Source organism: Vidua macroura, chromosome 2 (assembly GCF_024509145.1).
Source record: "Vidua macroura isolate BioBank_ID:100142 chromosome 2, ASM2450914v1, whole genome shotgun sequence".
Taxonomy (NCBI): domain Eukaryota; kingdom Metazoa; phylum Chordata; class Aves; order Passeriformes; family Viduidae; genus Vidua; species Vidua macroura.
The window spans coordinates 95,497,347-95,524,386 of NC_071572.1; the positions used below are offsets into that span (position 1 = coordinate 95,497,347).

Sequence of the window (27,040 nt, forward strand, 5' to 3'; positions counted from 1 at the left end):
CCTCTCTAACAGTATGAGTTTCAGGGCAGGGGTAAGCTGTTGTTCAGAATGCAGAGACTTCAACTGTCAGCCCTCTAAAGAGAGTGAGGGAAAATATGATTATGGATTGTTTTATACACTGTCACCCCTAGTCTTCAAAATCCAGGGAGACAGAGGATTTAGACATATAGGAACAAAGAACATTACCATAAAATATTGTGCCACACCCTATGATTCATTATATGCCACCATATTTACACAGAAGTGCAACAAAACAGTTATTGAAGGAAGTTCTTGAGCAAAACGTGGCCTTATCACCCTAAATAATTGGCTATACTTGCTCCTTTTTTTTTTTCACAATGATTAAAGAAGAGTGTATCTGCTTAAACAGAAAATGTACACAATGATGAAAATATACTGTTCAATATTACACAAATATGATTTGTTTCAGGTATGTTTTTCACTCAGGTTTGGCACTGAAACAGACTTTTAAGGAGAAGGAGGTTTTATAGATAAACAGAAATATCAAAAAGAAAAATGTAAATATATTTTCTTTCACTATGAGAGCTTCCCACTGTTGAAAAAATATTGTGTCCAAAGAGCAAGTCTTCTGGTCTTCACACTTTAAAAAAACCCTAAGCGTGATTTCAAATTAGGTTAAAAAATGTTTGATATTATGTTGGATTTTTTGTATGAAAGCTCTGTTCTCCTCTTAAACGCTACAAATTCTCAAGAATGCTTTTTAAACCTCAGCAATATCAATACTGTGAAAGCAAATATTTATTGTGTTGCATTGTTGCTGTTCAATGTACATCATGTGCTATTGATTTAGATTAAGATGAAAGAAGGCTGAATCTAAAATTGTTTCTTAGTCATTTCTGTGAAAGACCGATATGTTCATGGTACTGAGGAATAACCTGCTGTGTGCAAATGTACAGATGAAAGGCAAAAATTTTGTTATTTTAGGTAACTTCATTAGGATCAACAAATTGACAGTCTTTATGACTGCATGCGTATAGACTTCTAGTCTGCTGGCATAATTTCTGACAGCTAACATTATCTTTGCAAATCTAGAACACATTGCAGTGTTATACTGTTGATAGCAGTGTTCTCAACATATTGAGATGGTAGAGTCTTTCCATTTTGTGGGTGTTGGAAGACAAATTGGGTTCTTCAGAGTCACATGAAGCTGCAGAATAAGCATAAGTATGGTTTTAGGGCCTGTTAACAGAGTTTTACCCTATTTCAGGAAGGTTAAGAAAATTTACAAAATTATGTATTTCTCAGCAGCCTAAACCCATCACAATCAAAACCTCTTCCTGGCTCCCTTGTGCAAGCATAGTAATCTGTTGTTTCTTTTTCCACAGGAGTGTGGTTGTACCAGTGAAAAAACCCCCTCCAGGCAGTCTGGCTGTTACCACCGTTGGAGCTGCCACAGCTGGGAGCGGGCTGCCACCGGGTAGTACACCTAATATATTTGCTGCAACAGGAGCTACACCAAAAAGTATGATTAATACAACAGGTATTGTCCTTAAATATTCTTGTGACCCTCATTTTGTCTTTGTTTTGTTACTTTTTGTGGTGTTTGGTTTTTAATCATCTTTGTGTTGCTGTTGTAGTTTCAAAATAAAACCTGGAAAGGTTCAACTTTGGCCATTATTAGAGACAGTGTTTTTTCTTGGTCTGTATTTATAATCTTTGATAGTGCACAATGGACTTACACAGCCTTAAATAAGTTCGTAAATAGCCTCAATATTGTTTTATAAGTGTTGCTTAGAATTGAAATGAGCTAACTTTTCTAATACTCTGCAGTAGATGATGTTTATGTGATACATACCAATTAATCCCTCCTTATGTATCAAAGAAAGTAGAGGCAAGTAGCAACTTAATAAACATATTGTAGATAGTAGAGGGTGAATAATTTGGACAAGTACTATTTGTCAGTGAAAAATATGCTCTTTTTATAAGATTTTTTAGTAAGAAACTACTTAATTTAACTGAATTCATGCCTTACCAGTAGTTGTTTCTTGTGACCTATAGAAGGAGGACTAGACCTTCTTTTAAAATTATTTTTAATACTAGTAATGGGATTCTGTATCATGAAGGAGCCTCTTGACAGTGGAGATTGGTTTCCATTGATCAAAGAATCCTTACTGAGAGCAATGGATATTTAACTTAAACTCCTTTGAAGTATCTGGCTATAGTGTCTTTTCTTTCTAAAAAAAGCAAAAGCACTTGAGAGAAGAGCTCTCTTCAAGGATAACACAACTTCAGTCAAGGGTTGAGAATGTGAAAATCTCTCTGGGGTTGCAGCAAACAGAAGGGGATGCTTTTGGCATCCTTCTGCTTTATGGAGTAATATGAGTTCATTTTTTTTTTCTTTCCTTTTGCAGATTACCTTTAATACCTGGTAATAGAACTTTGATCTTTCTAAGGATAAAAACAAAAAGAGCTTAAAATCTAACTTTCCTGAGGAATGAATACTCTGAATAATGTTATTGTTTCTCTCAACAGTCCATTTGTGTTGAGACTTGTGTTAATTTTGAATGGATTTCCTTTCAGGTATTCTTATGTCGTGCAAAAAATATCTTGCACTGGAAACCTTGTTTCCCAAATGATAGGGAATAGTAGTGAGCTTTTCAGTCTTCTTACTGATTAAATATCTGAACTATTTTGGCTGGAATGTAGTAGCCCTTGTTTATAAGTAATTGCATTTTAAAATCAGTTATTTCCCCAATACTGTTCTTAGTAGAGGGCAGTATTGCAGAAGCCATGGTACATTCACTGTGGATTAAAGGTTTCTTTTTTTTATTTATGCAATTGTTTTTGATCCTAATCTATGGATTAGCTTGATTAAATGAAAAGTACTGATTTAATGGAATTTCAACAAGTGTGAAGTTTAATTAGAGCTATATATGTACTGAATTCTGTAGTAAAGCATTATATGAAGATTTGAATTTAAGATTTAAGTTTTATATTAACATTTTAGAAATGCTAAACATATTAATGACAGTTAAAAGTAATGTCACATTGAAAATATTTAAATAAATATTAGATTAAAATACTAATTTTGCCATTTTTAATTAAGCCACATCTATGACAGTCAAAACAGTGACTCATGTATGTCAATTTTTGAGACATACAGACTATCTAAAAACTTTCTGGTTTATATAATTTTAAAATATGAAATATCTATAATATTAATTATTTTAAAGTAGCGTATATAATTTAAATGAACAGCACCATTTTTAAAAAATTTGCTAGAAAGGAAACAGAATGCAATTTCTTGGAAACACTAGATGTCCCCCCAAACCTATTTACAAGTATGTCACAGATACTCTAGAAATACATATAGAAATAGTTATATCTATGTGATGGGTAGCACAATCTATAAGGCATAGTCTGTGCTGGACTTAGGTGAAAGTTGGTTTTTTTTCAGTTATTCATGGGTTATATTTGGTGTTTACATTCCATCTGCCATTGCTGTCACAGTGAATGTCATGTCATGACTTAATGAGATGTATGTTACTGAAGTCCTTTCGTGCTGTGAATGCATCTTTGGGGAAATAAGTTTTCTTCCTTCATCTTTTTATGCAAGAAACTGGCTTTATAGTTTCTTAGACTGGATTTTTGTAATTCATATCCTGATTCTTAACCATGTTAATCCAATAGTTCTAGGTCTGTTAGATGTTAGATCTTCTGAAAGTTTAGCTGATTGAACTTAGCAACTGCATTTTTAAACAAGCATAATGAAGAAAATTTCATTTTGGAAGGAAAAGGGACAATAAAAATAAATATTTTATATACAATAAAATAAAACAATAAAAATATATATATGAATAAAATATGTAAATAAATACAAAAATGCATACACAGAGAACTATATACACGTGAAGTCTTAATCTTTCTTAAAATATCCTATTCTCAGTTAAGTTGCTGTGATTCCTAGCTTGGAAGAGATAGCCTACCTTTGTGTTTCTCAGTGTGTTTGAGTACATTTCAAATTTGTATTTAATCCAAGTCAGATCACACAGTGTAAACCACAATCCATCTTATTTTAAAAAACTGCCTAAATCAGTTCCTAATCTAAATCCTGAACCTCACCAGCTACTTTAGTGTCAGCAAGCCCAGTAAATCCTGCTTGCATTTTGATAGTGTTTTGAATTTAAATGTTCTTAAATTATCTAGTCAAAATTCCAATCTTTACTTTCCTTTATCAGTAAAAAAATAGCTAAAGACAAATTGGAAAAAAAAAATTGTTCCTGCTGCCAGAGTACTTTTCACACTTACCAGCATTTAACCTCTACTTCACTTCTGATTGGCTACTTAAGCAGTTAAGAAACTATAAATGCTTTGTAGATCTCTGCAGGAAACTGAAAAATAATATATACCTGTGTAATGCAAAGGACATTGATGTATCTACTGCTAAAACTGACCAGAAACAAGGAGTTAACAATTATCATTTTTGAAAATGTCCAGAATAAAGTCCTTGATCTCTAATCTGGGGTTCTTCATCCTTCATTGCTAACTAGGATAAATCTTGTTGCGTGCCAGTCTCTTCTCTGGTGGGATTGCAGTCCCTCAGGCTTGGAACTCCCAAGTCCAAGACTGTAGCTACCCCTCTTGCACTGTTGTGTTGCAGAAGGACTGTGCAGAACAGGGACAGCATCTATCACAGCACTCTCACTGTTCATGGCCTCTCTGAGCCTTTGCTGGTTTGCTTCAGAGAGGCTGAGCTCACAGCTCCATTTCAGCAAACATGATAGATTGGCATTTAGAGTCTAAGTTTAGCCCTTAGCTCTGACCCAGATCACTTAAAGTATAAATGTATGCTCTGTGTGCATCTTTTTTTCTGGGCAGCTGTTCACAAACCATTGAAATGATACCCCCACTGCCCTCCTTATTTTCAAGATCTTACAATTCTCCTTGACTCAAGGAAGGAAACAGAAAAATTGTAATTAGAGTCTAAATACTCCTCAGACACCAATTTCTCCCATTACTTCCTGAAGTGACATACATTTTCTATCTTCTCTGTTACGTTTTAATTTCTATTTTAGTTTCTGCCTGTAGTTGCAACTGGGCAGCTAAATGTGCATATATAAATACATTTTAAGAAATATTTAAAATGTTATTCTCCACTCAAGCTCATATTAACTACACCTTTATTTTGAAAAGATCTTGTTTTACATTATGATGTAAAATTATTTTCAATTTTGGAATATTATATGGGAATACTGGAAATGAGGTAAGGATTTATTTTGTCTGATTTTCAATAGATTTCAAGGTTATTATTTTTATACCAGCAAAGTTAAGGTATTAATTTTTTGATAAACATATGGAAAGTTTTTCACTATTTTAGAATAAATAACATTATTTCCATACTTAGAAGTAGATTAATAATACAAGGACTATTTTAAAAGTCTTGTTTCTTACGACTCAATTAAGATTTGTGTTTTCTGGGGGACAGGTGCAGTAGACTCAGGATCTTCTTCTTCGTCTTCGTCATCCAGCTTTGTGAATGGTGCTACCAGCAAAAATCTGCCAGCTGTCCAAACTGTTGCTCCAATGCCAGAGGATTCAGCTGAAAACATGAGGTGCACAAGTTCTAGCTTTTAATATTAATTATAATTTCTCTTCCAAAATTAGTCTAAAAAAATAACTCATTTAATGTGCATTACTGTAGTTGTACATGTGCTACAGTGTATATAGTTTTTGGGTACCAAGGATGTGTATACTACAGCAACACTTCGCTGAAAAGTCTGAGTTTTTCAACTGAAAGGTCTAACTTGTTCAAACAATGCCAGACACTAAAACTTCATTAAAGTATTTTTTTCAGTTGGCTGGTTTGTTTTCTTTACTCTATAATGGTAGTACATATTGGAAAGTAAGAACTTTGGTAATGGAGTACTAGGAAGTGAAAGGAGACACTCAAGACCTCCTGAGCAAACAAAAGGCCTGCGTTAAACTGGAGAGGACAAAAGCAGAGCTGTATTTGAAAAGGATAATAACAATTTTACTTGTTCTGGAGTACTCTGCAAATCTATGGAATTTATGAGGCTGACTCTACATGACATTTCCATTTACTTAAAGCCATTAAAAAACTGTAAAGTTGGATCAAATTATGTACATCCTCTTTTCTAAAGAAGCTTCAAGAAACTTTTAAAAACAGGTGTGATTTGACATAATTTAGCTTCTATTGTGAAGTGTTCTTAACAATCATGGTCTCTGTTTTTTTCACAGTATCACTGCAAAGCTTGAAAGAGCTTTAGAAAAGGTGGCACCTCTCCTGAGAGAAATTTTTGTTGATTTTGCCCCTTTCCTGTCTCGAACATTATTGGGTAGCCATGGACAAGAGCTGTTGATTGAAGGTACTGTTCTGTTATGAGATTATATTATTTTAGCTATCATTCATTTGACATGAACAATTTTTTATTTTCACTCGACTTCATATATCTATTTTTGATAAATGACTTAATCAGTTGTTAATACATTGTGATTCCACTTCTTTGCATTTAATTTCATTTAAAGAAGTTAACAGCAATAGTTTTTGTACCCTTTTATTCCCAAGATGCTGTGTAATGATACACCCTGTCACAAAATACTCTCTATAGTTCACCTTCCTCTCCTCAGAATAATTCAGTGCTTCAGCTTTGAGAAAGTAGTGAAAATACAATTAAAAAGTGTAAACTACTCCCAGAGAAGAAAGCAAAAAGAAGACCATGCTCCAACATTATTGATGACTGGTATGTGGTAGGGCTGTTTTTTCCTCAAGCAGGTCAATTGGATTCACACAGGCACATAAAGAGCTGCGCCTGGAGGGGGAATAAAAACTGATAAATTTTAAAGAAAAGTATCCTTGACCACTTTCAAGGATTTTTATGGGGTTTATGTGCTATCTTTACTACTTCATAGTTAGAAAATTTGCCTTATAAATGAGGCAGGAAGTAATGCAGAAGTTATGCAGAGCATGCAAATAGGGCAAGCTCATGAAGAAAGTAATGAATCAGTGCTAATGCAGCTAAAATAGTGAAAGGGGAATTTGCATGAGCATGCATAGGTCATGTATTCAGAGGAATATATTCAGCCAAGTAAACTTTTTCCTTTCAGGATTGTTCTGACACATAGTATTGCTGTTCATTGAAAGGAAAAAGTCTCATTCTGACAAGGCTTATATCTACACAGAAAAAAATACAGCTTTGTGTTCAAATTCCAAACCCTTTTCTATTATACATGTGTTTTACCTAAATATTAGTGTACAGTTTTTCCTATGGTAATTCCATGAATACATCTCAGAGTGTTGGCTCGTGTAACTAGAAATGTTTGCATCTTGTAACTGAAATTTTCTAGAACCTTTTCTTCTTTTGTCTTTTTATTGTTTAATAATACCAAGGAATGGTATAGTAGTAGCTTAGAATAGTCAGAAGCTTCAGGTATTTTTTATTGCTAATTTTATAGCTTGTGATTAGGTTGCACTTCACACTTAATGACATGTAAATTAATGGCCTGAGATTCACATTCACATGACTGTAAGATAATTTATGGGCTACATTCTTATCTCTCTTATTTCAGTGAAGCTGTTTGCAAAATTTGTAGCAGTATTATCCTTTTCCATTTGGCAATTGATTAATTGCAGTACAGGTTTTATAAAAAATGACTAAAATTGTCTTGGTTGTCCTAAGTTCTTTTACTGATTAAAAAAATTCTTCATTGATGTCATTGATGATTTTGTCTTTTTGTCAGATCCATAGCATGAACAAGGCTATAACAGTTCCCAGGATATGACAAAGACTGAAATGCTAGAGGTCACAGGAATCTCACAACTATACAGCCATATTTAATCTCACTGTTTATCCATAAAGAAACATGTTTTGTTGGATTGTTTTTGGCTCATAGCATGTTCCTGATGACTGCACAGAGTGTCATTCCATAATTTGCCCCTATTTTGCCCCCTATCTATGACTTAGCCACCTAATTCAGAATCATAAAACATTGTTCACAAACCAAACACTGAGTTCCAAAACTAGAAATGTCCTCTCCATCATTTTTCTTTAGTGTCATGTCTCGCCTTCTCTTCAATCACTCTCTCATTCCTGATTTCTAAAAGCCAGTCCTGTCTTCCCAAGATACTGAAATAGAAATCAGGGAAGTTAAAAAAAATTCAAGCACACCATAGATTTTTACACTGCAAGACCTGAATTTTTCTTTTCCACCTCTAAAATACTTGGTGTTTTTTTCTTCTTAAAAGATGATTCAGAGTTGTTTTTATAGTCATTGTGTACTTCTTTCTTCATTGCCTCTATGAGACCCTTTTTCTCAACTAAACTGAATTCCTGCCTCATTAAGATTCCTTTTGAAAGAGAACTGCAAATTCTCTTTTATTCTGATACCTGATTTACTTTGAGAAGTTTCCTGTCATTCCTTACTGGAAGCCAGTGGTAGTCTTGAAGTATTTGAAAGTGCTGTCCAGGTAATGACTCAAAAAAAGAGGGATTTAGTGGTGTTATTCAGGATATGAGAGTGCATAGAATTCCTGCAGGGATGGATAATTGAAATTTGATTTTTTTTTTTTTTCTTTTTTTTTTTTTTTTTACTGGCAGGTAGTAATTAACTTGACACTTTTATATGCAATGGTTTAATTTGTTACTATATATGTTAATGTTTTAGTTATTAAGAATAAAAAAGGACCAAATAAACTTTCTTTAATTAAGTCTTAAGGAACTTGTCTGTTTTCAAATTGATCACGATAAAAATATCTGTTATGTTCTATGAAGCATGTACTTTCAAGTTTAACATAATAATATCTTTCTTTCTTTGCTGATTTTCAAAACCTCTTTATGGTATGAAGTTTCTCCCCTATAACATTTGGTAAAATCAGAATACTGTCAGACATCCTTGATGCCATGTTCTTTTTCCTGAGGCTCTTTCTAGTGCTCTTGTGTGTGTGTGTAAGAAATGCTAAATAATTTTCAGATTTGGGAAGAATGTACAGTCTTGTGTACATACTGAAGACTGCATACTGAAGAGCACAAAATAAAAGGAAGCATAAAAAAAATAATTTTAAAACTTCTAAAACAGATTAATCATACAAATTTTCCAGAATATCTAATGTTTTATGATAGCTGTTGTCAATATATTTCTGGAAATGTGAATACAACTTAACTATGATTTCACCTTTTTGTAGTAGTTCAGCTGCCTCAAACCTTTGGTGAAAGATTTTGAAGCCATATCCTTTTGCATCACACTTTATCATCATTCTGTCCCATGGGAGACTGGCTGATCTATGGTTTGAGTAAATTATGCTTCATGGCTTAGTGACTTCTTAACTTTTGATTGGAGTTGAAATGAACAGGCTGCAATGATCTTATCAGGCCACTAACACTTGAAATTATTCATTTTTCTTGTTCTGGTAAATTCCCAAATGTAACTGGTAACAGAGGAACTCTATCAGGTAGTAATCTGACATTGCAGAATATATTTATTGGTAAAATGCCACATCTATTTACTCTACTAAAATTACTAACTTAGTAATAACTGAAATAGTTACTTGCTCCTTTTTCTAAAACCAATTCTTTCTTCAAAGGTATCATATATTCCACTGAATTTCAAATGTTTCATCAACTTCTCAGAATATTTATAAGTAGAAAATATTGTCAGTGTTGGGTTAAAATGGACCTTTTTGCATTTGAATACAAATAGCTTCAGAGTATAATAGAACCAGCCCAACACTACTGTGGTTTGTCAACTGAGGTTCTTCCAATGCCTCAGAGAACAGAAGTTGCAAAGGTTACAATGGTCCGTAGAGAATCTAATTGGAAACAAACATGCAATATGTGTAGGCCACATATTTGAGCTTAGCAGAGCTCATTGTGGAGTTCCATTTAACACTTGCACAGATATGTTTTCGCTAACTAGTTTCCATATGGTCTGCAAATTGCCTCCATGTAAAGTGCATGACAACATTCTAGCTTTTAGGTGAAAATGTTACAGGCAAGTGTAATCTGATCTGTAGCTGAAAGAAATATCCTCTTTTTGTCAAGCACAGATGGCTAAAAGTATTTCCACTGCAGCTATTCTTGGAGTGTCTTGAACTGTAAGAATAGGTCCACGATTGAAACACAGTCACGTAGAATTCTTTCCCTTCTCTTGAGTGAGGTACCAAAGAAACTCCACTGATGCTTTTACTTTGCTGTATCATTAGCTGGGTAGAAGGTCAGCCAGGTAGCCCTTCTCCAAAGGATCTCTGAAGAATTCCTTGCTGTACATTTGATATGTTTCTGATACAGGCACAATTAAAGTCAGATGACAGAGAGAATGTTTTTGTGCTGATAGGAGCAGGATCTGTCTCTCCTCATTAACTCACCACATGGCCCTATGAAAATATTCAGTAGAAGTGGTGATGGACTAGCTTTGTATCATGTTTGACAGAAGGCTTCTTGAAACAATTGAAAAATTGCCCAAAACATTCCTTTGAAAACCACAGATAGAACTTGGGTGCTAAATGACACTACTCAAAGCTTCCCAAGACCTCAAGTGTGCATCACTGTGGCATCTACCAACACTGGCACAACTTGTTTCTCATTTTCTTGAAGAATACTGAATTTTATATTAGGAAAAACAGGACAACCATTTTCCTTTAGATACTATGATAATCTGGAAATCTCTTATACTTTTTGGGGAAAATTTAATTTTTTGGAGCTTAACATGCCCCTTCTGTTTCTCTTAGAAACTTTTCAGAACCTTTGTATTACTGTGTTCAGGAGCACAGATGCTGTAAAGTAGAAAAATGCATGTTCTTGCAGAACTTCTTTTTTCCCTGTACATATTATTCTCTCATTCTTTTATCTCACTCTGCAACATCCAAAACATTTTAGTTTGTGTGTCCAGGCATGCTACTTTCCAACTAACTAAAAATATGATAATTGCCCTACCAGTCTGTAGGACAGCATGTAGCCAACATTTTGAACAAAATAAAATAATGAATAGATATTAGCAAGTAAGAGGGGAAAGGAATAAATAATTTTATGATTTTGAAATTTGTATTAACTCAAATTAACAGCAAGTAAATAAAACTTTAAGCTATTAATGGTGCTGAAATTTCTATAATCCAATATTTCATCTCATTTTACTCTTTTTATCAACGGTCTTTTTTATAGTGCTGAATTGTTCCTGGCAAAATTAAGTGCTTAGGTGAAGATATACAAAATGAGAAACAAAGGCATTGCATTGGGGAGATATGTGGAATCAATTTCTGGACTAAACAAAACTCAAGAAAAAGCCAGATTTCAACATAGCCAGATGCTGAGTCCAACTTCTAGGAGCAAAGAGCAGAGACTTAGATCCATCCTAAGGATCCTAGGAGATGAGGCATAAAGCCATGCAAAGAATGGAGCGATTGCCAAAATAATTGGGATGTTTGGCTCCCTTGGCTCATTGCTGAGGCAGCAAAGACTTCTCCAGTGCCTTGGAAGAACAGATGAGTGATTTCATGTCTGTGCATAAATTTGTTTAAACTCCCACTATCTAGTTCTGTAGTCAGCACTTCAAGAATGATGCACACACTGCAAAGGTATGAAGTACAATGTAAGGAGCTTGATTTTTCAATGTATCAAAAAGACATAAAAAGAAGATAAATACTACAGGAGGCCCTTAGAGTTTCCATGAAGAGAATGCCTAATGAGGGTAAATATGATTGGAAAACTTTAATAAGGTTTACCCTCAATTATTGTGATTGATGTTGCTCATAGTCATTATGACTATTTCAAAAATCTTTTCTAAATGTAGTCTTCAACTTCTCAAGAGGAAAAATGTCATGTATTTGCTGGATGCTTTTGGAACTTCTTTGTAACTTTTGAGCATGTGAATCACCATTTTCTCTGTGCCACATTGTGGAAGGAATGATAGTCTGCATTTAGCTTAATTTGCTTTAACATCATCATGACTGTATTTGTTCACATGGTGATAGACAGGTGTACTCCAATGTCAGCTAGCCTGCAGAAATCAGTAAAAAATCAGTGGGCTTTTTCCTTGTTCTACAGCTGACTGCATCTTAACTGTAGATGCAGTCAAGAATTTATTATTTTCCCTTGAGGCATTAAAAATGGTCAATGCTTATGCCACTTTATTAAATAAGCCTTTCTTATATGTGTCATCATGTTTGTACACATAAAAATTGATTTCCATTTTTTGGATAAGTTCTTTAGTCATTATCTTGAAGCTCATTTTAGTATGAGACATTTTCTCTGCATAATGAATTTATTTTTTCAGGGAAGCCTCATGTAAGCTCATGCCAACTCTAGTTTAGTCTCAGATTTCAGAGATCTCTTGCAATTATATGACTGCATAGCTATATATGTACTTTAATCTGATTTTTTTGAGAACATGAAACTTATGTTATTGTACTGGGTGAGGAGGATTAGCCTTTTAGTCTCTTGATAACTTTTCAATGTGTTGGCTGGTTTCAGCTAGTTTAATAGAGGTTGCTTAAGAGATGTTATTTTTACACAGTATTCCCAAATATAAACATCTGCTTATTAAAAAATATACCCTATCTTGGATTAGGGTTAGGGTGTGTTTCTTACTCACCTTCACTATTTTCTCTGCACTATTATTTGAGGTATGGCATCATTATTTAGTAAAAGAATGGAAAACTGAATAGTAACTCGAAATAATCACACCTGATTCATTTGTAATATACTATATAATATACTGTGTTGGTCCATACTGTGGGCATTGCAGCATAAGGAGCAGGAAAGTAATTGATAAAGCAGGACTGTGGGAGCAGTAGGAACTGAGCCTTATTAGACATCAGGGAATCCCTGCTGGCAATCAAGGTCATTGTTAAAATTTTCTGTGGAGGGGTCAGGCCAGTGTCATTTGCAATAGGTGTCTCACCAGACATGATCACTCTGTTCAGTAAGGATGAGGAATCTTATGGATTATTTGGTTGTACTGGGTCAGGAACTCTGAATTGATTTTCAAGGCTAAGTTCATAATGTACTTCTTTGCTGTGCCACATGCCACTCCTTACTTTCCTTGTGCCCAAAGTGACTAAGTGTACCTTCTTCTCTGTCTCGGAAGAGGTGGTGCTGCATGTTTAGCACAGTGCAGTTAAACCCAATCCTCTGTAAGACAGTTTTCCTGAATTTGTGGTAGTAGGACTCCTATTCATAGATTACTTTTTGTCTTCACTATAAAGACTTGCAGAAAGATCCCAGAAAAAGTGCCCTACTGTCTGAAATTAACCCCTTTTTAGATTATGAGGTTGGAAAAATAATGATTTACAGATAATGCTTTTCTTCAGTAAGTTGAAGTTTGCGTTTTCCTTTTTAACTCTAAGAATTTCTGCAAGCAATTTGCATGATCAGGTTTTTACCATGAAGAAAACCATAGGTCATTTTGAAACAGGGCATGAAATCCTCCAATAGATAGAATTTAAAATACTGCTGCTGATGGAAAACCTGCCTGCACACATTGAAATCCATTCATAAGCAGGAAAAAGAGAAAGTTCATGAATTTCAAACTAATGTGCTATTTATAGGCATGTCAGAAATTTGTTTTAAGAAATTTTCTGTCTAGGGTTGGTATGACTAGCTCCTAGTATCTGACTGAAAGGCTTCACACTGTGCTCATGTTTCTGCACACACTTTGGGACTGATCATGGGTTTTACTAAGAAACATCAATAAGTCAGGCACACATGAAGACAGAAAGAAATACAGTTTTCCAGAAGGTATGGTAGGAACAAAGAAATGCTGAAGGGCTAAATGTATATTCAAATCTGCCTATTTATTTACACCTACTCCAGAGAGTCAAGGTTCAAAGCTTTACAACTTAGGAAGTTTTTTTAGTGTAGGTTACTAGTGACAAGACAGATGCCAATTGAGACAGCTGAAGTGTAGGTGCCACAAAGGAAGTCTCTATTATTTATCCACATTGAAATCTTCAAAATATAATGACCCCAACACAAGTTACAGAACATTTTTCCTTCACATAATATTCCTTTATGACACCTTTAAAGCAATATCATTGCAAACACCAGAAAGAGGATACACATTCATTCAATTTTGATTTAACTCTTGATTTACTGAAGTTCCTGTGTGCAGAAGTATGTTCTGAGCAGATGTTTAACATGGCAGGAAACATTATGGATCAGAGATCCAGATAGCAACTAGGAAATGCATAGCATCTGGCACCTTTTTGAAAGTAAACCTGCCAATAATTAATTACACCTATGAGCCACTCTATCCCTGTCTAATGAGTTGGACACTTACTAAGATGTATTAGACTGTGGAACAGAGGTTAACTGCTCATGCCCTCTCCTCTGTCTCTGACTTGTGTGGTCCCAGTGTAACTTAAGGGTAGAAATTGTTGTTGGCACTCAGATTTTATGTCGTTGATTATATTATCATTATTACATTGATTAATAATCAAGATGTCTACAATCTACAATGTAAAGAATTCCCATTAGACAGATATTGGAGTTCTTCTGTTGCTTTGACAATGGAGAAAAAAATGACTGAAATTGTGAGACTAATTGTAAAGTTTAGTTAGGAGAGTGCAGATGTAAAAAATTAATATGTGCCTTCAGGAAAGCAAAAGCTGGTAACAATATAAAGTAGTCAGGTTTAATGGAAAGAAGCTCTGAAAGTTATCCTTGAAAATATAGAGACCACTAGATGCTTTAAGTTACTAAATTAATGTTGAAAGTGCTATTATAACACTTTTATTATTAGGAACTGAAGAGTACCAATTACTGTTTTTTTAAAGCACATAAGGAAATGCACAAAATATTGGAACCTTTAAAGAGTAAGAAAATGAGTTAGTTGTAATGGCTGGGTTCCATTTACTACAGCAGTATTAGCCACTTTCTAATAAATTTATTTTTCAAGCTAGTAGCATGTATTCCAGTTGCAAGCCAAAAGGCCTAGAAAGGACTGGTCTTTCTGCCTTAGAATTCTAGAAATTCTAGAAATTCCCATCTCCCTGTTACCCTCCTTGATAGTCCATCTTTTTTGTAAGCCAGTTTCTGTCTTTCTTCTTGCTTTAACTTTCAGCTTTGCTTGGAAATATTTTTTCTAGTGAGTTTTCCTACCAACCCACTACCAGAAAAAAAAAAAAAAAAAGTAGCAAGAGAGCTATTTAAAATTATTTCAAGGAAATAATTTTTAAAAGATTCTGGAGAAAGTTCTTTACATGTGCAGGCACTGCTGTAACACAGCCTGTAGGTGGACTCATCATATCAACTATACAGCAGTGCTGAATGGTAACACTGGACTAAGTTGTACAATATTTTTTTTTTAGAAAAGCCACCTTTCCCCCCCCCCCCCCGCCTTATTATTTTTTTCCTCCACTGTCCATGTCCAAAGAAAAATGAGGTGGTATGCCAAAATGGTATTCAGTATCTACAGGATGTTCATGCTGTGACTGAAGCTCTCCACAGGCAGAGGTTCTTTGGTTCTTATTCCACTTAATTCATCATTCAGAACTCAGCAGGGGACTCTGCCTGATTTTGGACTTGAAACAGTTAGGCTGGTATTTGCCCCAGCCCTTGTCCTCTGAAGGCTTAAAAATTGAATCAATCTACTTTATTACACCAGCAGTGTTTTCCAGAAAACTACCTAATTCTGATAATCTATAGGGTGCAAATAACATCTCTGTATCAGATATTGCCCTGAAAGATGTATTTCTCATGAGACATAGTACATTCTTTTCCATGTAATCTGAGTTCTATGACCAGGCTCTTTACAGAATTAATCTCATTTAGGGCTGGGCACAGTTTTTCCGTATATATTCCTTAACTTTCTGTCTATTTATCACCTGTTCTTATGACCCAGGCTGAAACATTTTAATTAGTGACCAAATTTACCAAGTTTCCTTACTGGTCCTGATGATTTAAAGGCACTTCTTCAGCTCATCATGTTAGATATGAATTTATTTGTTTCCATGCCTTCAAGGCTTAAAAAAAGAATCTTGCACAAAAATTATAGACTCAATTACTTGAAAAACTACTGCACTTGAATTTTAAAAAATACCTGTTTATAGATCCTTTTTTGATGGGAAAAAAATGTTAATTATAGTATAAACATTAATGAACCCTCTAGCTTTATTTACCTAGATATTAACAGACTCCCTACATATCTGGGATTATTTTTGCAAGAACTGAGATACTATATCTTTACTGTGATCAGTGCAACTTTATGTTAAATTTTACCTCCTTCAAAAAAGGATCCTCAGATCTGCTAAACCACTATTCTCTTATATCATATTTTTTGTCTGATGGTGTGTGGAATTTTATGATTCAGTCTTTTTATACTCCTTGTCTATGGAGATTTTCTTGCAATGAGAAAACCTCATGCTGAAAGAACTTGTCAGACAACAGAGACAGTTGTGATATGTCAAATTAAGATGGCAAAGTGATGTCAAAGCAGGTCTAGAGAGAGCCCATAACAATGTTACTGTCAAGTAAATAAAGAAAACTGAAACACAAGAAATACAAGTTATTTCAAGAGATCTATGACTGTGGAGGCTTTTTTGTGATTTGAGAGACACTGTTTCAGAATGATTACCATTTGTCAGTAGGGCTTCAGGATAGAAACAAGATCTGATGGCAGCCAGCTAAGGTCAGCAAAGTTCAGCTTGGAAATTTTTATTTTCCTTTTCTTGTTATCAAATTCTCAGGAAACATTTATATTTATACAATAATTAGTTTTGCTACTCAGGAGATCACATCTACTTAAAATAAGGGTCATCTTGGCCTTAGAAATTTAGGAAGCTGCATGAGCTCTGAGGTTTTCTTATACTCCCTGTTTGTAGCTGTGCTGGTTCACTCAGTGTGGCCCCAATGTTGCTAAAGAGAATATAAGGAAATAAGGAGGTTCAGTAGGAGTAACTGGTTTTATTGCTGGGCAGCTTAACCTTTTCTCACCATCCTTTTTTGTCAATCACCAGGCACATATTTCAGTTTTGTCGTGTCCCCCTAATAATAGGAAAGAATGTAACAAGGAACTAGAAGGAAACAATAGAAAGAAGAAAGCAAAAAGTAATTCCTATGTTTACTGTATGAGGAGAGAAACAAAAAGGAATAAGCTCATAAAATAGGGCATCAAATAGGAATAAATTATAGACTGAAGCTAAGAAAAAGTTGATAAACTTCAGGAGTAAAAATAAAACTTCATACCTAAGGAAAATATAGCATTGAGTAATGCCTTTACAGGGAAATCCTGATATTCTAGAAGCTGTTATTTGGGGTCATACCTATGATGTATCTTTTCCAGGACATCCCTTTTGACAACCTTAGAAAGACTTGGAAAAGGTTCTTGAGATGAGCAGAAAGCACCATTGTTGTAGTGAAGGTATAAAGTATAAACATTTACTTGTGTTAGTGAGTGAAATGAATGTCTTTATTTCTGCTTGTATAGTTCTTTGAAAATAATTTACTACTGAGGTAATACTTGCAAAATATATTTCCTCTAACTCAGATTTGAGAGGAGGTGAAAGATTGAAAAAAAAAGAGAAAGAGAGGTACATGTTTCTTCATTTTAATAAGAAGACCTCTTTTTTCCATGTATTAAATATGTGGCAACTTCTTTGATATGACTTGTTTTCATTTAGTAATTTTTCTGCAAATTTAATCACAAAATTGGCAGTTTTTTCAGGAAAGGAATGACAGGAAACTACCACATGACAAAATTTCAAAAATATTTTAAATTGTCACATTTTAAATTAATTTTTAAATCTCTTTATTAATTAATGTTTTTCTTACTTCTTCCATTGAAATTAAATATCCCTGGCAGCAACTAAGGTAGAAATTTATTGACAATTCTGAGCCACTTATTTGAATAATATCTTAGTCTAAAGAGGGAAATCAGAAGACTTTCAGGGTTGTATTTGAATTCTTACAGTGGACTGTTTGGTTTTGGAGGAAAATTCTGGAATGCTTTTCATTGAGATTCTTTCTAGATAAATAAGAGTTTGGGATTTTCTAGAATGTGTAATTATAGGTGTTTTCAGGCTTCTGAAAAAAAATGTTTATAACTTACTCAAATCTACTTGAAAATTAAGTACATTTTGACATTTAGTTTGGTCAACTGCAGTGCAGTGTGATCATTGACTTGGGTCTTTTTACCTGTAGTCTAGAAGAGGACTTTAGAAGATGAGGAAATACATTAAATTTACACATAAATTCTAGTAAATATGTGTCATACCATTAAAAAAATCTGCTTCACTTAACAGGGAATTATTTTCTTACAATTTAACAGGCAATTCTTTTCTTATAATTAATATTTGTGTTGAATTCTTTTATATAAAACCAATATTTTTGTGTTATTGTTTTGTGTTGTTAATGCTGATTAGAACAATTTCTCAATCGATACATGACAGACTGATGTAAATTTTAGATCTGTTCTGTTATAGAAGTTGGATAAGCATATTATTTCACTATGTCACAATATTTGGAAAGATTTGGAAGATATTTGGAAAGAGTTCTATCTGAAGAAATACTGTTTTAATGACAGTAATACACAAATGTATATATTGAGTAAATCCCAATGGAGCACTGGACAAATAAAAAATTACTACAGGTATTAAAAGAAAAACTTAATCAGTTTTGAAAATGGTATATTAAACTGAACAGTGGTAGTGGATTTTATTTTATAGTTTGTGATCTCCTTTTCATTTGATGAAAGAGAATTTGTGCATCCCATTACACTTAAGGAAAATTTTCAGAAAATCTACAGGTTAGCAAAAGGCTGGACTCTTCAGAGTAGTGTGGCATTAGCATCAGTTTTGTCAATATCATTGCAGATCATGGGATTACAGGACAAAAGTCTGTAATTTTAAAAACTAAATCATCTATATGTTGTAATACATTCCCTCTCTGTGGGGATACTCTCAAGGGTTTTTGCCATTCTGTGATTCCATCTGGATGTTTTCCAGTCCATATTTAGATTCCTTTTTAGTAACTGCAGTAGTGAAGAAGTTCAGGTTTTCTCACTTCAATAAAATGATTCAAGAAACTATTACATACCATTCTTACTCTTTTAAATATTGTCCTAGTATTAAGGTCTGTTTTTTTACAAATCTGACTAAAAGGGCTGATCCATTTGAGCTGAGTTTGGACAGATTAAAATCTGGGGGATTTTGTTGACCTATTACTGTTTGAGGTTTTTCTCCTAAGATGTCCATTCTAAAGAGTTATTATATAATTTTAAAGGTATTCCATTTGATAACCTGAATGATTCCTTTCCTAGATTTACAGGTTCCAGATAAAAAGACTGTTGCTTGTATTGTGCAGTCTCTTTCACCGTAACAAAATAAAAAAATCCTTTAAGAATTGTAACTGACTTGATCAACTAAAAATCATGGAGTCAAATTCACATTCACTGTATTTTTCTGTGTCACTATTCGGTTCTGTAAAGGAGGTTTGCCCATACTAAGAATGGTCTGGAGTAGTAATGCAGCCATCCTTCATGGTCCCTAGAGTCGGTGGTAACGTCAATCAAGGCTGCTGAAGGGATTGTTAAATCCATAACCCTGACTTTGTTATTTTAGTGAGTTACTTTCTTTGGAATAGTGTTTTCTTTCATCTAGTAAAAGCAAAGTTATAATTATTTGCAACATGGCTGTGATTTCCATCTGCAGACTTTCTGCAAATTCTGAATATTTCCCAGCTTTTGCTTTTCATAAAGACCATTAGTGTAATTTAAATGCCTACAAAATATGTGACATATGTATGGTTCTAAAACCAATTTTGAGTGTAATCTTGAAAAACGTTGCATTCTGTTTAATACATATCTTCCCCCCAGCCCCCCCAATAATTGCTTGGTTTGGAATAAGAACATCTGTTGTTTCAGTTTAAGTTTTGCATTCTCAGCATTTACTTTCAAATTTTTCACCAGTCTTCTATTTTCTCTCCATACTCTCTCCTTTCAGATCTTTAGGGAACTCCCCAGCAACTTGATAATTCATCAAAAACATTAATTTGAATTTAATTTTCTCTGAGTGACAGCCTATGGAAGAGAGGGAATAATATAGTTTTAAATTATCCAGATAACTTTATTGGTCAAAAAAGGAGTCCTAATGTTATTTCTTTGATTATAAATTGGATTTAGAAATATATTTCAAGAAATCATGTGCCAGAATTTGCTAGCAGAAGAAAGAGGGTTAGAAAGAACAAATAAATTTTAAGGAAAACTCACATATCCGACCAAACATTACCATAATTTTTGTCCTGGTTAGTTTCACAGCCAAAATGTGCTTTAGTTTCTGTGCCCAGGGAGAAATGTGCTTGAAACTTTGTGCCATTCCTAACAAATGCTGAACAAAGTATAGTGGAATAGTCTATCAAAAATGAAAATCCAATTTGTGAGTGGTAATTACCGGTTGAAAATTCCTACTCTGTCTCACAGCACAGAAATCACTGAGGATTATGGGAAGAGATATCACAGTATGAATTACCCATAATTATTATGAACAATTTGAAATAATATGAAACAATACAGCTTTGTTTAAGGTACGTGGAAGACTATATAACTAGGAAATAGAAAAACCGTACCTTACAGAAAAAAAGTTACAAAGAAGAATTTACGGTGTTTTCTGATTTTCTTCTTTTGTCTAGTTTTAGGTCTTCTTTCTCATTTCTAGGTACAATTTCCACACTTTTCACATGTTGCTAGAATAACAGATTTAATAGTATGTGTGTATTTTTTCATAAGCATCATGTACTATACAAAGCTTCTATAGTTTTGATGATGTGCTGTAGAGGAGTAATAAAGATCAATTTTTCTCTGTGGAGTGAGTTAAATGGATTCAACTTTCTCAAACATTTTACCTAGCCATACCTGAGATTTTTCAGATAAGCAGAAGCTGTAATTGAGTGAAAGATTTCTAAAGGCTCTAAAGTTTTGATAATTGCGTCTTTTTTTCTGAGTTGAACATGAGCTATAAAAACATTTAGGTTTTGTTTTTGCTAGTATTACAATTGATTCCAGTTCCAATAAGGGTTTAAGTTGACACAAAATAAAATCATTGAAAGAAAATGCAGGCAAACCTTGATAAATACCAGATGAAATTGTGGTGGTATTCAGTTAGACTCATACACACATTGTATTAATAATAATAAAAAGAAGTTCAAAACCATGATCTTATTTCATGAGGATTTTTTTTTCTAAATTGATTTTATCAGCCTACATTATATTTATTCAAAATGTAAATTCACACTGACTAGTTCAGCATGGTGATTTGGAAGTTTTGAACCCATGACTTCATTAATGCCACAGGCATGACTAAAACAGTATAGTTGAAATTAATCTTTTTTTAGACATTAATAAGTCATAGTGAAAAGACATAATTAGCATATCTTTGGGCCAACAGAAGAACACTGAAAAAGAAGTCAAGTAAACCAGAGCATTTCAAGATAATTGCCAGGCATACATCATTTATTCCAGATTAGCCAAGGTCATGCACTTGATGGTCCCAGTTTTTGCATCCATATATGTGGTCATTGTTACCATCAAATTGCTGAATTTTGATGGCTATATTCAATGGACTGAGAATAGACCATGAAGAAAACTACTAAAGAAAAGCAAATGTAAAAAGCACTCACTCCATTCAGTTCAACAGTGACCTTTTTAACCTTGCTGTATGCAGGAAATATCCACTTGTATTTTAGTAATTACATTAGCTTCCTTAATGGCATTTGATACAGATGGTATAGGAAGAACTTATCTACTGCTGAAGAATGCAGGCAACAGTTTTAGTTTGAATGGCAAGTCCTTTTTCTCATTAGAGTTAAGGAAGGGGAAGAGAACTGAAAATAGATTTGTGTGCTCTCTTCAATCAGAGAAGCCATTATTTTTCCAAGTGTGTTATCTTTTTTATAAAAAATTTTGCACACACTGTCAAACCCTGAAAAATGGTAAAGAGGATGAAAAAATACAGTTTTTAGCATATTTGGAACTTAAAAAATCAATTGGAAAATTGATATTTATTCAGATTCTAATACTACAAATTCTATTTTTAGTTTTCTGAAGAGACCTCAACCAGTTTATGTCTTCTGTACTGTCTGAAAAATGGGAGGAGAACTTTTCTGCCACTCTTAATTTTTGTATGTCAGGATATAGACTGCGCACTGTGGGAATTTTTTTGTTCCTGTTCTATGCCAAAAAAAAATTAGTCAATTCACACAATTTCGACTCCTAGAAGAGAGGAGGGTACAAATCTAGAAACTGAAAGAGTAATAATATTATCTTTTTTTTCTGGTCTATGAAGGAAAAGTTAAATAGGACAGGGATTTGGGTTCTTCCTAAACTTGTTCCTGCAGGTTTTGATGATGTGGGATCTTCATAAAGCAACCAGAGATTGCATTCTGACAGTTTTTCCTAATAGGCAGAAATAGATCTATCCTCCATTAGGTCTGATCTGTTTTTATCATTCTCTATTATTGACTGCACGATAACTCTGACAGTAGATTTTGAAGATAAATTGTGTTTTGTGTAACTGGATAAAAAAATCGTTCTTTATTTCAAATCCTAACTGCTCAATCATGAAGAAACGAAAATGGGAAGAAGCACAATAGAGCCTTTGGCAGCTAGGATGGAGGAAATTGAGCTTATAATGGAGGGCACACACTTTCCCTCGTGGTTTGAGTGAAAGGAGTCCCTGAAGTAGGATTAGGGGGCTGATACGTAATGAATTTATAAAACAAAATGGTGGTCCTGCTATGAATGTTTCACATTTCTGTATTCTGTTTTACTTCAAGGAATGTATGATATGAGTACTTAAAGGTGAACAGAAAGTATTTCTGTTTCTATTTCCTTCTTACTGACCATCAAGGTGCACAGGATTCCCCATTTTCTGTCTGGGCCACTCCCAGTTCTGCTTATTTATTAGTAGAGAGCTGTACAGTTAATTTCTGCAGTAGACTGAGACAAATGTGTTTGACATCACGACCTTCTTTAATGAGACTTTCCTATCTCTTTCTGTATTTTCATATGAGGAAAGTGCTACAGTCTCTAAGATAATTATTTGTTGCTTTTGGACATGGAAAACAGTCTATTTTAATACTAGTGGTTATGAGAGGTGTTAATGACTGTTACCAATGGGTTGTTTCATCAGCAGGCAATTAAAGAGCTGGTTATAACTAAGGGACCTGCTGATGTGCTAACCAGATGTCAGATCTGTATCCTTTTCTTTTTCTGAATTTCACAAAATCAATTTGATTCTCCTTTCCAGTGCTGAATGCTACATCCAAGCTTGCAGTTGATTAGATGTGATATATAAAAATTATCAAGTAATGTCCAGAGGAATAGTAAAAGGACATCAGTTTGAGGTCAAATGACCTCTTAGACCTATATCATTATCACATTGTTAAAAAGTTAGAGTGTATAAAAATTCTTATTGTAAATAGATAATCTTGGTCTAAGCAATTATGACTCCTTCAGAGTCATATTTTTTCATGTCTGCAGCTTTGTGTTATTAGGACTAGATCATCATTGTTATGTGGATGATAATCATGAGTATTTATTCTAGCTTTGTGCCATTTTAGGCACACTCCAAAATTTTTTCATATTGTTTGAAGCTGCACAGGTAGCATAAGAATGCCCAACTTCTAAGAACTTCTAATTTAATTAATTAAGCCAGAAAATATTCATTATGTATGTCTCTTCAAAGTATATATTTTATGTCAAGGTTTCTTTTTGGTGAAGATACATAAAAGTGATTATGCATCAGCATTAATATCTTTTTAATTTAGTTCGTTTCCTTTTGATAACTGGTGCTTATTCTGGATACATTTGGGGTTTTTTTTGATGTAAAATCATAAGTAAGAACATGTACAAATTTAGAAGATTGTAGCATGAGGATAGGTTTCCAAGAGAATTATTTTGCCTTAGTCATGTTTTAGTACACCTGAGGTCTGATTTTGAAAGATGATTAGTGAGTGTGTGACAGACGGGTTATTTTTGGTTTGTTGTTTTTGTTTTTTTTTTTTTTTTTTTAGTTAGTTTGTTTGTTTGTTTGTTTTTTTAGTTTTACAGAATAAGAGGCGAATGCATAATAAACCAGACAACATTCTATGATGAAGTATTTGATGTGTCTGTCCTACCTGCATTGGCTTAACTGTAGAGTTCAGTCTTCTGTTTGGATTTTCTTTGTCAGCTTCCAAACAGTGGAAGTAGCCTGCAGGTGATAAGTATCTCATTAATCTTTCTGATCCTCTAGCACTTGAGCATGAGAATAGCTGATCAATTACAGCAATTGTCTCCCTAAATGAGCTTTGCACATCTGCCTCTTATTTCATTAACTGCCCCTATATCTGATAGAATGGAAGCCTGGTGGCTTCTTACAGCTTGTTCTGTGTTACTGTACAATAAGGATGGGGTTGTTAGCAAAATGGGCACAAAAGAGTATTTATCCACTACCCAAAATAAATATACATGCTATCGTGTAGGAGTGCTTTTGTCTCTAATCACTGTTTGTAGAAACCTTCTTAAAGCACATCAGCTTGCTTTCCAGCCACCTATTTAGCCCTTACTTGTAAGCTTATTTGTAAATTTGTCATTTTTATAACATAGCCAAAGTGTTTTCATGCCCTAAAGCATCATATTAATGTCTATATGGTTTTAGATAACAGAAGCTAGCACATGTAAAGGTAACAGTAGAAATGAAATTTCCTGCAAGTGTCCTTACAATCCATCTTTAAAATACTTAGATATGGCATCCTTCTCTCAGAGAGTAAATTTATATTTCCAAAGCTGCAAACGAGTATTTGCAACAGTGACAATGTTACTAGGTATTTATTATTTAAATTAAGTACAAAACAATGAATAACAGACTATATAATTCAAGGTTTGTTTTAAGAAACAAAAATGTTTTAAGACACTAAAAATTATGGGGTTTGATTTTAATAATAATATGATTTCACATGAATGTCTCTTTCATTAATACTCAAGCTTTCAATTACGGGATAATCAATTACCAGATGAAAATTAAAATAATATCTAAGCAGAGGTTTTATTCTTTACCTGTTATTAACTGATCACTTTATTCTTACAAATTTACATTATTTAATATTCAAAAGCTGTTAACTTATGTTTATCGTACATTAAATTGCTTCAGATTATACCAATATTTATTTATTTATTTAAATAACTAAGCTAAATGCCAAAAAATAATTAGAAGACATTCTGTCCTGAATTGATCTAATTATTCCAGGTGATTCTTTAGAACATTTAAGTATTCTTGAAACTGAAATTCTCAGTTAATTGTGCTTGAAAATTGTTTTAGTCTGAGTTATAAAAAAAATATACATTTGTATATTTTATGGATTTCTGCAACAATGGAGCTATAATATCAAAATACCACCATCTTTGAACTAATTTTTGACTGTTTATTGCAGGTCTTGTTTGTATGAAGTCAAGTACTTCAGTGGTTGAACTGGTTATGCTGCTTTGTTCACAGGTAAGACATTCTCTGGTTTTGATTGTATTAATTTTCTTGTGTAACCATTGTCAGCCAAGGAATTGTATCTGGCAATTTGTTTCATTCTTCCATTTTGTTACAAAAAAAACCACCCCAAATTAGTTTCTTCTGGTAATACATAAATTGTAGATTTTTTTTTTATGCTATTCTTTCTATAGTTTTTCTGTATTCACAGAGTATACAAGGTATATTTGCATTTCTGTTCTAAAAGTGTATGGATGTATATTATTCATTTTCTCTGTGTATGAGCTTTCCTGCAAGCCTGTTCTTATTTAGATTATGTAAGTCGGATACTGTGATCATAATTTTATGTTGAAATTTGTCTTTGAATTAGTGATTTTTTTAAAACATTACTTTGTGCTGACTTTATTACTTTTGATATACATGACATAACATTGAATATTTTACGTAGGTGTCACTATATAAAAAGCAGAGGAACATGGATTAAGTAGTCCTCAAGAATTGGCAGAAGCAGAACATTTCTACATAAAAATTCTGTGGTTAATTATTGGGGTTTCAACACAGCAGTAATGGGTTTCTCAGAAATCCAAATTAATTAATGTTTTGAAATGCTTTCAAAAATAAAATATTGAAAGCTAAACTAGTTTCTTATATTGTTTGTACTATTTATATCTATATTTTCATATTATTTGTTTTAATAAAGTGTTATTGGCTAATATTGTGTATATACCCTTTTACATTAAACTGCCAATAAGAAGTTAACAGCAAACATTTTAGAACTTTGTTCAGTTTTTAGAATTTAAGAAAATTGATCTCCCAACAGATCCAAATAACTTTGCAAGTTTTTATACTTCTCTAAAAACTTATAATAACATTTCATTAACCAGATTCCCCACAGAAATACAATACCAGTTCAACTCAAAACAAGTTTGTGTATAAAATGCCCAGGTTAACTTATTATATAATTATCAAAGAAAATTACTTCTTTGTAGCTTTTCTTAAGCATTCACTACTGCACATTGACAGCATACACTAAAAATAAACTGTAAATAAAGGTGTTTCTAGAGACAATTGAAATTAAAATCTACTTTTGAGAAATCTCTATGAAAATAATAAACATTTACAAGTAGATTTGGAGGGAGAGTGTTCCAACTTACCTTGTCTGTCTGTAGGTTGCATTTTTCAAGCATGTGTCATAAGGAAATCATTACGTCTTGTTTTCCTTTGTATTTTTTTTTCCTCTTCCTTTTTTTCTTCCTCTTTTAAAAGGATATCAGTTAAGGAAAAGTAAAAGAAAAATACATCCCTGGCAGGAATCCTCAGTGGGATTTCAACTTCAAACCTTCTCTAGCAGGACACTTGAAAAATTTGTTACCTAATGGTGAAGTCTTGGGTTCCAAGAAAATTTCAAAAGATCCATTAAGGCTTTTGAACTCAATGTTCATGTCATGCAACTTTTTTCTTTTATTTTTTGCATCTCTTGAAACATTTTTTCAAGGGAAGGAATAACTTACAGTCCTTTCTTCCCTAGCCTTCAGTTTTACTGCAGTTCTCAGGAATAAAGTGGAATGTAGCATTAGGGTCTAGTGTCTTTGATGGCCTCATCATCTAATCATAGGTTTAACA

The 27,040-nt window shown here is 33.5% G+C and overlaps 1 protein-coding gene and 1 long non-coding RNA gene across 3 annotated transcripts in view; one reads left to right on the top strand and one right to left on the bottom strand.

Moving 5' to 3' along the window:
• LOC128821962 (uncharacterized) lies at positions 1-26,888 on the bottom strand. The gene is made up of 3 exons (XR_008441293.1): positions 26,572-26,888; positions 24,078-24,151; positions 1-74 (listed from the first exon to the last, which is right to left on the bottom strand). It is a non-coding gene; the product is annotated as an uncharacterized LOC128821962 (long non-coding RNA).
• NBEA (neurobeachin) overlaps positions 1-27,040 on the top strand; it is a 457,382-nt gene that overhangs the window by 184,873 nt on the left and 245,469 nt on the right. For both annotated transcript variants that reach the window (XM_054003372.1, XM_054003379.1), the window contains exons 32-35: positions 1,347-1,501; positions 5,447-5,573; positions 6,220-6,347; positions 25,371-25,432. In XM_054003372.1, the coding sequence (XP_053859347.1) occupies positions 1,347-1,501; positions 5,447-5,573; positions 6,220-6,347; positions 25,371-25,432 (472 nt within the window). The remainder of the gene's footprint in view (positions 1-1,346; positions 1,502-5,446; positions 5,574-6,219; positions 6,348-25,370; positions 25,433-27,040) is intronic.